The following is a 14,670-nucleotide window of genomic DNA, read 5'->3' on the forward strand; positions in this document are numbered from 1 at the left end:
AAGAGGCACATAATAAGTACTCAATATATGTTAGCTACTTTAAAGTGGTGCTACATAGCAACTGGAGACTACACAGTTCCTGTTGGTTCCTGATAAATTCAAAGCAAATATTTTAAAAAAGTGCAGAAATATTCTGGCAAAATGAAGCCACAATTTTAGAAAAGGATCATAGAACTTTGATCAACATAGAGAACAAGCTTATTTCTGAAACTGTAATAATTAAACATCGACCAAAGATTGGTTGAGATGAAAACAAACTATGTTCTGGTCGTATGTGAGAGGATCCACTGGAACTTGAGGTTAAGGCCAGAACTTTAAGGATCATTTATTGAGACAAATACATGAGCTGCAAATTATCTTGAAAGTTCTGGCTATGCTATGACCAAATTCTACAACATTTGGGCCCTTTTCCTGTTAAAATTGAAAACCATCATCACTCAAAACTGAATACACAATCTGTTCTGCTTTCTGTGAAAAGTTGACTCAACTTTTTTGGGACTACTTTTAGACTATTTGGGAAAATCTATATTCTCTGGTAAGTTAAAAATTTATATGTATTCCCATAACAAAAAACTGGACTTTCCTGAAGTAAAAATTTTATATGCCTTCATGCTTGAAAATTCTAAATTGTTGGAACCATCTGAGATCACTTCTAAACCCTCTCTCCTTTAAAAAACTTACTGACATTACTTGAGTTACAACGCTAATGGCTAAGTATCAGTGTCAGAAAAAAATCCTCACATATAATAGTATTTATTCTTACCTAAAGCAAATGCAACTAAAACTGAGCATACTTGTGAGAAGTCTGGCAGTATGTCTTTGTAAAAGGTTTCTAAAGACAAATAGTATCTGTGAAACTGGCCCTCTACTGAGGCAGATCCCAGGCTGAAGTGATGTACGACTACTTAACTCATAACATCAAGACTTTCCTACACCAGTTTTATTTAAAACACAAATAAAGTATTTCTCTTTCTGTAATGGCAAATGGTTCAAATAATGCTGAACATGAATCATTGACTAATACAGGGCTTTAAATATGAAACAAAATTATTTTTATAAAAGCAAAAGAATAAAGGTTATATACAAAAGGGACCTGGAATCTACAAGCCGATTCCAAAAATGAAATGAGTAGAAAATCTGTGGTGAAACCAGAACATTCCACCCTTGCTTTGGAGAAGGGCTATTAGATAACATTCAGTCAGCTGAAGATGGATTGGTAGAGAAGTATCTATACATAAATTTCAAGTCAGTTTTGCTTGTGTAGAATCATCCAGATATTCCCAAGACTGAATGGGCAGTCCTGTGGCTTTCTTCCTTTTCCATATTCCCAAAAACGCTACATGAACTTCAACTCTTGATGAGCCGCTTACAACAGCAGTTCCTTAGGAGCCAACATGACAGGTGGGTCAGATTTCCCTATGAGAAACAAAACTGGCCACCTATAGCAAAATATCAAAATGGGCAGGTCCTTTCCTCTTCCTTCTGATTATGTACAGTATGTCTCCTTTCAGGACTATTATCCCCATCATACTTGTTCCTTCACAGTCTAAACCTTGAGGTGATATGAAGGAGACCAACATCAAGAAAAGAAAATTCAATTCGGAAATGAAGAAAACTGGAAGGTATACAATACACCCCCAGAGCATCTCGATAATCCCTGCTACAGTACAGTTCAGCATACTGCTACAGTCCATAGATAAATAATGGCAGCTTGAATGAGTTCATTTCCGCCCCCCTCAGGTGTTTAAAGGGCACCAAATAAATACTGGGCAAGAGGAGTTTGCTAGGAGAATTAGAAATTAAAAGTTAACCAATTTTTATCCCTGTGATAATTCAATGCTAGTAAGGTGGCAAGTACTGAAGAAGAGAAGGGACAACTTTCTTACTAAAAAATAAATTCCTGTAATCATTATGTCACCATCTCTTATTAAGAGTCCAAGGAATCCCAGAAATAGAAAATTAGTTTCAGAGGACCCCTGAGGCACTTTAAAGCCTTAAAAATTACAGTAATAATAAATCAGCTATTGCTCTTCAGAGGCTTACAGAGCAGTAGAAGCATGAAAATCACATCCAGAAAGTTATGTCCAGATTACAGGTTTCCTGAGCTGCTCAGCTGTCTCTAAAAGCTTAGTTGAATTCTCCAAATACCTTTAAAAAGATGTACAATTTAACACAGACTGAGTGGATTTTTTTGTTTAGTGGTGGCATGAAATTTGGTCCTTAATGGTAGCAGCTGTCTTCATCCTTTTCAAATGCAGGTAACAATAGGTACATTAGGACAATACATAAAAGAAACAATACAACAAAGGGGAAAAAAGCCAAAACTGACAAACACCTCAAGGAGTCACTAAGTTTTCTTGTACCCTTTCACTTAGGTCTTCCACTCAGTCTTTTTGTGGAGAGAGGGGTAAGACAGAACTTTTTTCTCAAAGATGCTAAACAATGGCATCAAATGGACAAAATGACTATCAAGGGACTTTAAAAATCTGACTCCAAGGAATCCAGAACACACATGGATAATTCAGAGGTATACTTCTTATTTGGGGAAAATTCTAGACTAAAGAAATGATCATTTTGGATAAATGTTATAATAGATTAAACTAAGTCCAGTTTTTGGTGAGTCTTTTTGTTTTAAATGTTCTACTGCCACCTTCAGCTATCAATCATTTCTGATAGCTCAAGCAGAAGGTCATCTTCATCCTTCCCAGGATCTAGGTCAATCTCAGCTTCTAATTTGCCTCCTGAAATCTCCCATATTAATTTCTCAAAATCATCCTCCATAGAGAGTAGGGGCTTTCCTGTTGAGGCAGAGCTGAGTCGGCGAGTTTTTGCGGCCACCTGGGATGAGGAAGGGCCAGATACTTCTGGTGGGGAAGGATCTGAAGAGGACTGGGTTGGAGGCAGCACAAAACTGTAAGAAAAAAAACCCCAAAGGATTATTAGATAATTGCCCTTCATCAATGGTTGGCTGGACCACCCAGTCTCAGGTACACAAAGAATTTTATTTAGCAAAGAGTTGTTTCTGAAGACACACATAAACAAAGAATTGTTTTACTGATTTGGGATAAAGCATTTTCATCCTTTAAAGGAGAATCCAGACAGGTGTTTAAAAACTGTTTTCAATAATACAGGCAAAATATAAACAACAGCACCAAAAAAGAACAGCAAACCTGAATATCATGTTTTCCTGCAATTAATTTGAAGTTTAGCAGATTTATTTAGATGTGGCTAAACTGTAAATTTTTCAAATTATTTAGCAGTGTTATTCTCTAGAGAGCATAAACAATAATAGCAGCCTAAATTTTGGTTAAAAAGAATTGCAAGGTATTACCTGTCTCTAGGTTTTTCTGTCTCAGGCACAGTGACTGATTTGTCTTCAGAGAGAAGTGGGACAACAGCCTACAAAAGTGAGAGTAAGGTAATTCAGTGGGAGAGTCAGGCTTTTAAATTTGAGCAGATTCATTTTCTTTGCTGCCTTCTTAGAACCATTCTTTAAGCCTGGGAATCCAAGAATAAATCCAAAGATTGAGGGTATAACTAAGCAAAATATCTTAATTAGGTTAAAAAAAAACACCTCACCCTGCCACTGCAAATGTTTAAGCTGTAAACATAATATGCAGTAACAACCTAAACAACTAAAATGCTTAGGAATTGACAGAAACAATTACACATAATACAGAGAGAGCTAACAGAGAATTTAATCTTGCCCACTTTCCTACCACACAGACTAAAGCACCACGGAGTTGGATTTACTTCTTACCACAGCTGCTTTTTTCGCTGGGCTTTTCTGCAGGACACTGCTGGAGGTGAGTGGTTTCACAGCTGCAATGACAGCAGAGTGGACCTCCACTGCCTTGCGTTTTGCGGCCCGTCTGGGTGATGAGACAGCTTTAACCACAGATGGTTTCACATTCACTTTAGGTTTAGGTTTAGCTACAAGACAGAAAATATCTGATTAAAAGCTAGAATAATCCCCTTTTTACATGGAGAATAATTCAGAATATCAAAATTCCTTCTCAGCAATAGAAACAGCACAAATAAGTAAAAAACGAACCAACCAACTAACCAAAAAAGAAAACCAGACTGAAAATGATCCACCAGCAATCTGCACTACACTTGGCCGTAATATATACACACACACGTGTATATATACACACATGTATCTATGTGTGTGTGTGTATATATATGTATACACACACACACACTCTCTCTCTCTCTCAAACAATTCCTTTCAGTGCCTCTTGAATTTGCTACTGCTCTTTGCTTCCCTGGTGTTTTTCTCCTTCAAAACCAGAGGGAAAAGGCACCATGGAAAGTTTTAGACAAAGCTTTATAAACAGCAATTTTAAGTTGAGAAAAAGGAACTCATCTAGTCTTTCTGTCTTCTTAAATAGAATTTTCAGAAATATTACTACCCACCTGTGTGAACAGTATACAAAGGCAAATGAAATTCAACCCAATTATTGCCAGGCAGTCACTGAAACTTGGTAATTTTGAAATTCTAAAGCAAAATGCACTAGAAAAAACATTCACCTTTACCCCTTTTTTCCAAGGTCTGTGTTGCACCTTTCACGTTCAGTTTCAAGTCCCCAATCCCTGAGGTTTCTACCTCTGTCTTCTGGGGTAATTTTGAAGGAGGCCGTTTAGTCAGGAGCCGTGTGATGTCTGGCACGGTAGTGAGCACTGGTTTCTCTGCTAACTGGGTATTGCAAGTGTCTAAATCTCCCCGAAGGAGTGTCAAAACTGATTTTTCCTTCTGTGAGGTTCCCTTATCCGACAGTTTCTGCACATGCTTTTCTCTCACTGTCTCACATCTCTTGACTTGAATTTTAGTGATGTCAACTGCTGTGGTCTCATCTGAAGTCTATGGATAAATTTAAACGACAGAATTAAAATCTAGTACCTCCAACAACCTGTCTGATAATTATTGTTTATAAGTTACCAAGCTAACATCTAAGTCAAGCAAAGTTTCACATGATCTAGAACACAAGAGCTTTTGCCTTTTATATGATATTAAATAGAAGGATCAAGATAAAAAGACTAAAGATGTGTGGAACAATAAAAACCCAAATTCTATAAGCTAGACTATCATGACCGTAAGTCTAACACAAATGGTTCCTAATCAGACACTTGCACAAAGATGTATGTACAAAGACGTTCATTATCTTAACTGGGTAAAACAAAATCCAGTCCAGAAACAGACTATATTTGTGTAATAGAACACTACGTGGCCAGTAAAAGCAATCGTCTTAAAGAATTATTAATATGGTAAAGTTAAAGCAGGCTGCAAAATGATACACTGTAGAGTTCTCGCCTATGTTCTAAATATGAGTTAAACATTAAACAAGTTCACGTACATACATATACAAAGAAAAGGCCTGAAAGAAATGCATGAAAAAAACTAAGGCTGGTTACACCTGGACTGTGGAATTATAGGGTTCCTCATTCTTTTTAAAAAATAAAAATTCCTGAGTTTTATAAATGAGTAGCATTACTCTCAAAGGCAAGGGAAGAACTTAGTTTAAAAAATATGAATGGCCAATTAAAAACACCTTTAAAAGGGCAGAAAACACCGATATACACAGAAGTACAGAAAACTCTTATAGAAAATTATAAGCATAGTGAAAGACTGTTTACCTGGATGTATCAGTGAAGTGTTAAATAGAAAACTTATGAACTAAAACTAAAACGTACATATACCATTCATCTAGCCTTTGCTTGCCATGGACAAAATTATAAAATGATAAATAAACTCACCTCTTTAGCCTCTGTTCTAGTAACACTGCTCTGAGAAGCAACAACACTTTCTTCTTTAAGTTTCCTCTCTTCTTTTATACCTAGATTCACATTAAACACATCGTTAGTAATTTTATTCATGCTGCAACCTCATAACAGATGAAGTTAAACAAAACTTTTCTTAATAAAAGTAATGATAAGATAGGACAAATAAAAATTGTGGACAAAATCTATTTAGTCCTCAAACAGATTCAAAATGCACATTAAAATATCAAGGTCTATATACAGTTGCTGTAAAGAAAGAGCTTAACCACTTTTTTGGGGGGTGGGGTGGAGGTGGGTGTTGGCACGCCTCACAGCTTGTGGGATCTTAGTTCCCCAACCAGGGATTGAACCCATACCCCCTGCAGTGGAAGCACAGAGTCCTAACCACTGGATTGCCAGCTTAACTTCTTTCAGTGCCCAGTTTAACTTCTTTTAATCCAGTGGTTTTCAAAGTTATCTGAGTAAAGAAAAGTTCTCACAGAATTCCTATGAATATCCTGTGGAATACTGCCCTTTGAAATATTATCTGGGGAAGTGGTACTACAGACCAAGTTCTTTTGTTACCTGTTTTTTTAGTGATCTGGAGAAGCCGTCTTGCCCCTGGGGTGGCCTCAGGATGAGGCTGGGAGCTGGTGCTGCTCTCAGAACTCTGCTGCATCCTCAGAGCCTTCTCCAGTTTAATTTCCTCCAGCGTCTTGATATGCACTTCCTGCACAGACTTCGCTCTACCTGCAGGTTCCTCTGATTGTCCTCTGCTGGCTACTACAGGTGGCAAAATCACTGTTTTTTTAATTTCATTATCAGTCTTTAGCTTGATGCAGGTTACGTCCTTTCTGCTTTTTTGTCTCTCTGCTTCCTGCTGCCGGTGTTTCTTTTCGGCCAAGACCTCAGAGAACGTTTTGATTCGGATAGTGGAGGAGGTTCTTGTTCCTGTTGTAGAATCATCAACTTTTGAAGGTCCTTCTGTCTTGAGTTTAGTTTGCAATTCTCCACGCTTCTGACTGGCTCTCTCGAGAAGAATTTCTTCTAATGTCTTCACGTGGATCTCACCAACTTTAGTAACTCTCTCTGCTTTCATGGGGGAAAAACAAATCACTGTACTTGGGTTTCATCTCTTAATGACTTATGATCTCTCTATTCTTGGATCAGGATAGAGTCCGAGTGGTATCACTTACGCAAGCAATTAAAATGGTCAAAAGCACATTAGTTTTAACCTCAATTTTAGATAGTGGCCCTCAAGGAAAACTCTTAGGAGGCAAAAATTAGTGATTTGGATTGCTATTCAGAAGCTTATTCTTGAGGATCCTGAAAGCCATTTACTAGTTAGAGAAACTTGTCATTATAAATCTTACCAATAAAAATAAATTCTTCCATTCGTGCACAGATATAAACACATGCTAGACACTATGCTAGAAATATAATGGCAAGCAAAATGCAAACTCTGCCCACATGTATTGATAGTTCGCAGTCTAACGGACCAATAATTAAACAACGACAAAGTATGGTAATGATAACAGCTTTCATAAAGGAGGTAAAGTTGACCCTTAAACAATACAGGGTTTGGGATGGGGTACTGGGGCACCAACCCCTATGCAGTTGACAACCTGCATATGTAACTTTACAGTATCCATGGTTCTGCATCTGCAGATTCAACCAACCAACCACGGAACGTGTAGTACTGTAGTACATACTTATTGAAAACAAATCCACGTATAAGTGGACCCACGCAGCTCAAACCCATGTTGTTCAAGGGTCAATTGTATAATGCTATGTAGGAGCATACAGCAAGAACACCAACCTTTTTCTACAGATTGGTTAAGGGAAGCTTTTCAGAGTAATATTTAAGTGACACTGAAAGGAGGAAAAGGAAGTAAAACACGTGACAAGACAGAAGAAAAATGAGAAAGGCCCAGACACTGGCATGCCACTGAAGAGCTACTTTTAATGATACATTAATCATTCTATATTTGTTTAAACTAAAGAGAAAACTTCACACTTGGCACACACATATACACACACATATTTAATCACCAACATCTTTTAAAGAAAGATCAAAACAAAAAATATCCTTTTACAACCTTAAACGTATCACTTCTGTCTCACCTTCTGAATCTTTGACTATGCTGTCCCTTCTATATGGAATATTCCCTACTGGTCTCATTTCTCCTGCTGCTTAGTTAGTTTAGAGTGAGTTCAGGTTAGAACCTGACGCCCTCCAGTCTAGTTTGTTTCTCTGATCATAGCACTGATCACACAGTATGGTAACTCCTTGTAATTCCAACCATACTAGATACTTCATGAGAACAGTGACTATGTTTAATTATTTTAGTACAGTACCTGTTACAGAGGAAGCACTCACTGATTTTCTTAGGTTTTTTAAATAAAAATTCTTCCATTTCAAGACGGTAGTCTGATCTCAAAACCACCACTTTAAGAAAGTATGTGAATGGTCAGTGGTTAAGAATCCGCCTGCCAATGCAGGAGACACGAGTTCAATCCCTAGTCCAGGAAGATCCCACATGCCACGGAGCAACTAAGCCGGTGCACCACAACTACTGAGCCCTCGTGCCACAACTACTGAAGCCGGCGTGCCTAGAGCCCACGCTCCACAACAAGAGAAGCCACCACAACGAGAAGCCCACACAACGAAGAGTAGCTCCCACTCGTCGCAAAGTAGAGAAAGCCTGCGTGCAGCAACAGAGACCCAACGCAGCCAAAAATAAATAAATAATACATGTATTTAAAAAAAAAAAATGTGAATGGTGACACAGAGACCCTGTTTCCCTACACTACAAAATTTCATCAAAACAATAGAGAAGACATTAAAAGAATAAATCCACAATAGCAATGGAAAACAAGGATGCTACTGGCAGAACATAAATTTGAGGAATTTGAGACAGAAAGATGTCTGAAATTAGAGCAACAGCAAAAGAATAGATAAAACCATAGAAGTGAGATCTGTTCTTCAAAAAACAGGCAAAGAAAACTGCCAAACTAGTATGAAAATTAACAGTGGTAGAAATTAAGGATGGTTTACAACAGAACAGCTGGATCAATCAAGACCTTCTCCTGAGAACTGCTCCCTAAAAAGAGGAGAATCTGTCAGGGAAGGGAGCACATTATGAGGATGTTGGGACTGAAAAGAAGTAGAGCATGAAAATTTCAGGCTTTCACAAAAGCCAAGAAGAAAAAGGAGAGGTGAGGGAGAAAAGTAAAAAGCAAAGCTAGAAAATGAAACTAGTTGCACTCTGAAAGTAAAGAAAGGCTTTCTTACTGTAGTAATCATATGAGCCCTCAGCCTTGCAGCCTACAACCGACACAAGCTACCATTTAGTGCACCCTCTCTACTTAGGCAAACAGATCTCCCAGCCAGGAGAGAGGACCACTTGGGAAAAAGACCTTTAGGATCACAGGCCCAGTGATTCTAGGTTGTAAGAAACCTAGGCCCAGTACTTACAACTAAGAAAAATCAACATTAAAAATGAACCAAAATGAAGAGAAGCAATGAGGAAGACAAAATAACATACAAACCCATTAAAAAAAAAAAGATTCAAATTAGAAACCCCAATCAATGAAACAGAATAGAGAGCCCAGAAATAAACCCACATGCCTACAGTCAATTAACCTCAGACAAAGGAAGCAAGAATATACAATGGAGAAAACACAGTCTCTTCAGCAAGTGGTGTTGGAAAAGCTGGACAGCAGCATGTAAAATCAATGAAGTGAGAACACACCGTCACACCACCATGTACAAAAATAAACTCAAAATGGCTTAAAGACTTAAATATAAGACATGACACCATAAAACGTAGAAGAGAACATAGGCAAGACATTCTCTGACATAAATCGTACCAATGTTTTCTTAAGTCAGTCTCCCAAGGCAATAGAAATTAAAGCAAACGAAAACAAAAACAAAACAACCAAATGGGACCTAATCAAACTTACAAGCTTTCATACAGCAAAGGAAACCATAAACAAAAAGAAAAGACAACCTACAGACGGAGAAAAATTTCTGCCAATGATGCGCCCAACAAGGGCTTAATTTCCAAAATACAGAGACAGCTCATACAACTCAACAATTAAAAAAAAAAAAAAACGCAATCAAAAAATGGGCAGAAAACCTACATAGACATTTTCCCAAAGACATACAGATGGCCAACAGGCACATGAAAAGATGCTCAACATCACTAGTTATTAGAGAAATGCAAATCAAAACTACAATGAGGCACACTGGTCAGAATGGCCATCATCAAAAAGCCTACAAACAACAAATGCTGGAGAGGGTGTGGAGAAAAAGGGACTCTCCTACACTGCTGGTGGGAATGTAAACTGGTGTAGCACTATGGAAAACAGTATGGAGGTTCCTCAAAAAACTAAAAATAGAATTTCCATATGATCGTGCAATCCCACTCCTGGGCGTATATCCAGAGAAAAATATAATTCAAAAAGATACATGCACCCTGATATTCACTGCAGCACTACTTACAATAGCCAAGACATGGAAGCAACCTAAATGTCCACTGACAGATGAATGGATAAAGAAGATGTGGTACATATATACAATGGAATACTACTCAGCCATAAAAAATGAAATAATGCCATTTCCAGCAACATGGATAGAACTAGAGATTATCATACTAAGTGAAGTAAGCAGAAAGAGAAAGACAAATACCATATACTATCACTTACATGTGGAATCTAAAATATGACACAAATGAACTTATCTATGAAACTGAAATAGACTCACAGACATAGAGAGTAGACTTGTGGTTGCCAAGGGCGGATGGGGTGGAGGAGGGATGGATTAGGAGTTTGGGATTAGGAGATGCAAACTATTACATATAGGATGGATAAACAACAAAGTCCTACTTATAGCACAGGGAACTATATTCACTATCCTGTGATAAACCATAATGGAAAAAATACAAAAAAGAATGTGTATATACATATAAATGAATCACTCTGCTATACAGTAGAAACTAATGCAACACTGTAAACCAACTATATACTTCAACAAAATACATTTTTAAAAATAAAAAATAAATTACTTTTAAAAAAAGAAAGAAGCCCCAGAACTGCCTGAAATCAGGCTGTACAAAAGGAGAAATCAGAGAACTAAAAAAAGTTCTTGGAAAACAAAAAGCCAAGTGACAAAATAAATCCAACCTAATAAAAAAAAAAAAAAAAAAAGACAAGGCTAGTAGAATATCAGCCATCTAGAACAGGGTCAGCAAACTATAGTCCATGGGCCAAATCTGGCCATGGTCTAAATTTTATAAATAAAGCTTTACTGGAACACAGCCACACTCATTCATTTACATATTGCAAATGGCTGCTTTCACACTACAGTGGCAGAGTTGAGTAGTTGCAACAAGAGATTGTGAACCTCAAAGCCTAAAATATTTACCATCCGATCCTTCATAGAAAAAGTTTGTCAATTCCTAATCTAGAAAATATAACCAAGCAAAAGTCATAGAAAGTGAGGCAAAAAAACAAAGGAATGGAAAGTATGAAGGCAAGGTTAAGACACATGGAGCATATGTCCAAAAGTTCCAACATCTAATAACAATTCCATAAAGAGAAAACAAAAAGAAGGGTGGGGAGGACATACTCGAAGAAATTAGAGGAATATTTTCTACAACTAAAAAAGTTAAGTCCTTAGATTCAAACGGCCCACTAAACACTGAGCATAATGAACAAAAAGATACATGTTTAGATCTATCATAGTGAAGTCCCAGCCTAGCAGGAAGAAATAAGAGGAAATCCTCAAAGTTTCTGAAGAGTAAATTCAGGTTGTTTACAAAAGAATGTTTGACATCAGATTCCCTTTTTATGATACTTATCCTTATCTAAAGATAAGGATAGGATGAAAAAGGAAAAGCACAGGCTAACACCGTTCATACATATAGATATAAAAATTTAAATGCATTACTGAATCCAGCAATATTTTAATTAAAAAGCTGGATGGTTGAATACACAAAATGTTCATTTTATTATTCTTTAAAATTGTACATAGGTATATACACTTAGGTAGTTATATCTCACAATTTTAAAAGTCTAAAAATTAGACTACAGGAGGAATATGATGAAGAAAATTAAAATTACTTAAAAGTTCAACACCCAGATAAAACCAATGTTAATATTTCGGTGTATCTTTTTTTCTAGGCATATATTTTTATAAAACTGGAAATCATCTCATATGTGGACATTTTCCCTAAGGAATATGTTTCTATAATAAGAAAATAAACTTCATTCCCCAACCCCCCAAAAAAAAAAGATTCGTATGTTGCCCTAAGACAAAAGCACTGTGTATACTTTCATAACCTTTCTTCCTTCAATACAAGGGGATAAGTTTCCCATATCATTATTGTTCAGAACATGACTTTTCATGACAGCAATTATTTTAGTACATAACTATCTTAATTCCTTTTTGTTAGATTTTTAGATTATTTCTAATTTCTGGTTATTAATGCTATCATAAACAATCATTTTGCCACCTTTAACTACAAAAAGAGAACTCATTCCAGTGAGAAAACTATTACTTAAAAAGCAAACCCACCAAAAACAGAAAACATAAGCCCCAACATAACTCAAAAGGTAAACTGGAGAAAAAGCAAAGATTCTAACAGCAAGGAAAAAAATATCAGGAGCTGGCATTAGAGTTTACCTACCTGCTGCCTCCTCATTGTTTAGACCAGCTGACATGCCTAATCGCTCCTTCAGAGACTTGGAAACTTGAACTGTTTGAAAAAAAAAAAAAGTTGGGGACTTCCCTGGTGGTGCAGTGGTTAAGTTCATTGCAGCTCTATTTACAATAGCCAGGACATGGAAGCAACCTAAGTGTCCATCATCGGATGAATGGATAAAGAAGACGTGGCACATATATACAATGGAATATTACTCAGCCATAGAAAGAAATGAAATGGAGGCATTTGTAATGAGGTGCATGGAGTTAGAGTCTGTCATACAGAGTGAAGTAAGTCAGAAAGAGAAAAACAAATACAGTATGCTAACACATATATATGGAATCTAAGGAAAAAAAAAAAAAAAAGGTCATGAAGAACCTAGTGGCAAGACGGGAATAAAGACACAGACCTACTAGAGAATGGACTTGAGGATATGGGGAGGGGGTGGGGTGAGATGTGACAGGGTGAGAGAGTGTCATGGACATATATACACTACCAAATGTAAAATAGATAGCTAGTGGGAAGCAGCCGCATAGCACAGGGAGATCAGCTCGGTGCTTTGTGACCACCTAGAGGGGTGGGATAGGGAGGGTGGGAGGGAGGGAGATGCAAGAGGGAAGAGATATGGGAACATATGTATATGTATAACTGATTCACTTTGTTATAAAGCAGAAACTAACACACCATTGTAAAGCAATTATACTTCAATAAAGATGTTTAATAAAAAAAAAAAAAAAAAAAAAAAAAGAATCCGCCTGCCAATGCAGGAGACACGGGTTCAAGCCCTGCTCCGGGAAGATCCCACATGCTGCAGAGCAACTAAGCCTGTGCGCCACAACTACTGAGCCTGCGCTCTAGAGCCCGTGAGCTACAACTACTGAAGCCCATGCGCCTAGAGCCCACAGCAATCAATCAATCAATAAACGAACACTGTCTTTAAAAAAAAAAGTTGAACAGAGACTTTTTATAGGTCAAAAATCTTTTTCAAAGGTCACAAATTAGGCTTATACTTGTTTTCTAATGAAAATGCTTTTCAAAAATCTATTCAGGTCTTAAAACTCTTCTTCTTCACAGTACAGATACATCTATACAAATAATGGATTCTCTAGAGCACTTTGGAAAGCACAAAGAAAAAGTCCTCTCTTTTACATCTGAAAAGCAAAAATTACTGAATTGAAGGAAATAATTTTGTTACTGTGCAACATTCTAAAATCTTATCATTCTAAAATCTTATTGGCATCAAAAGGTTTTTTCCCCCCTAGATCCATCTGAAATATGCTCTTCAGTTATGAGAGTCTTCAATACGATTGATAGGCAAAAGGGAAGTAAATTTGACTGCAAAGAAAAAAAGTAATTTCTGTTTACAGCTTTCAGAATATAAGAAAGCCCCCAAACAAGAACGTCTACTCATCAAAGCCTCTTGGGCTAGGGGAGAAGTGGAAAGAAGTATCTTATCTTCGGCAGAAGTTAAAACTAAACACAACAAGGAAAAAACACCTTTTTTTTTTTTTTTACTTCCTTCTATAAATAAAACTTCAACTATAAAATCATTCTAACTTCCAAATATCTCTCAAATTAGTCTGCATCTCTTCATACCAACTTCTAGAACACTAAATCTATGCCTCTTGCCTGGATTATTTTAACAGCCTGCTAACTCATTCCTGGACAGCACTCTTATACCCTTTCTCCATATTTTAGATGATGGTTCCAAAATGCCAATATGAGGATCTCTGATCCTTGTTTATAACCTTCCCATTGTTTGCTACTATCTTAGGATAAGCCCAAACTCTCTAATATGGCTTAAAAGGTTCTATTATCAGCGGTCCCCAAACTTTTTGGCACCAGGGACCGGTTTCATGGAAGACAATTTTTCCACGGACCCAGGGTGGGGAGGGGGTGGTTTTGGGATGATTCAAGCACATTACATTTATTGTGCATTTATTTCTATTATTATTACATTGTAACATATAATTAAATAATTATACAACTCACCATAATGCTGACAGGAGGCAGAGCTCAGGGGGTAATGCAAGCTATGGGGAGTGGCTGTAAATACAGATGAAGCTTCGCTTATTCACCTGCTGCTCACCTCCTGCTGTGCGGCCCGGTTCCTAACAGGCCACGGACCGCTACCTGTCCGTGGCCCGGGGGTTGGGGACTCCTGCTCTATATGACCAATCCCTTCTTCCTCTCCAGTTACCAT

General features: G+C 37.3%; 1 protein-coding gene across 6 annotated transcripts in view; it reads right to left on the reverse strand.

Moving 5' to 3' along the window:
• Positions 1–918: 918 nt before the first annotated feature.
• Positions 919–14,670, reverse strand: part of ZC3H11A (zinc finger CCCH-type containing 11A) — a 40,401-nt gene continuing 26,649 nt past the window's right edge. For 4 of the 6 annotated variants that reach the window (XM_082432533.1, XM_082432534.1, XM_082432537.1 and 1 more), the window contains 7 exons: positions 12,453–12,521; positions 6,346–6,852; positions 5,758–5,837; positions 4,534–4,864; positions 3,761–3,933; positions 3,332–3,399; positions 919–2,911 (listed from right to left, as the gene is read on the reverse strand). In XM_082432533.1, coding sequence (XP_082288659.1) covers positions 2,653–2,911; positions 3,332–3,399; positions 3,761–3,933; positions 4,534–4,864; positions 5,758–5,837; positions 6,346–6,852; positions 12,453–12,521 — 1,487 coding nt within the window. In that variant the 3' untranslated portion in view covers positions 919–2,652. The remainder of the gene's footprint in view (positions 2,912–3,331; positions 3,400–3,760; positions 3,934–4,533; positions 4,865–5,757; positions 5,838–6,345; positions 6,853–12,452; positions 12,522–14,670) is intronic. The other 2 variants (XM_082432535.1, XM_082432538.1) reach the window with 1 other exon arrangement.

The sequence above is a fragment of the Balaenoptera physalus genome (assembly GCF_965194825.1).
Source record: "Balaenoptera physalus genome assembly, chromosome: 1".
NCBI lineage: Eukaryota > Metazoa > Chordata > Mammalia > Artiodactyla > Balaenopteridae > Balaenoptera > Balaenoptera physalus.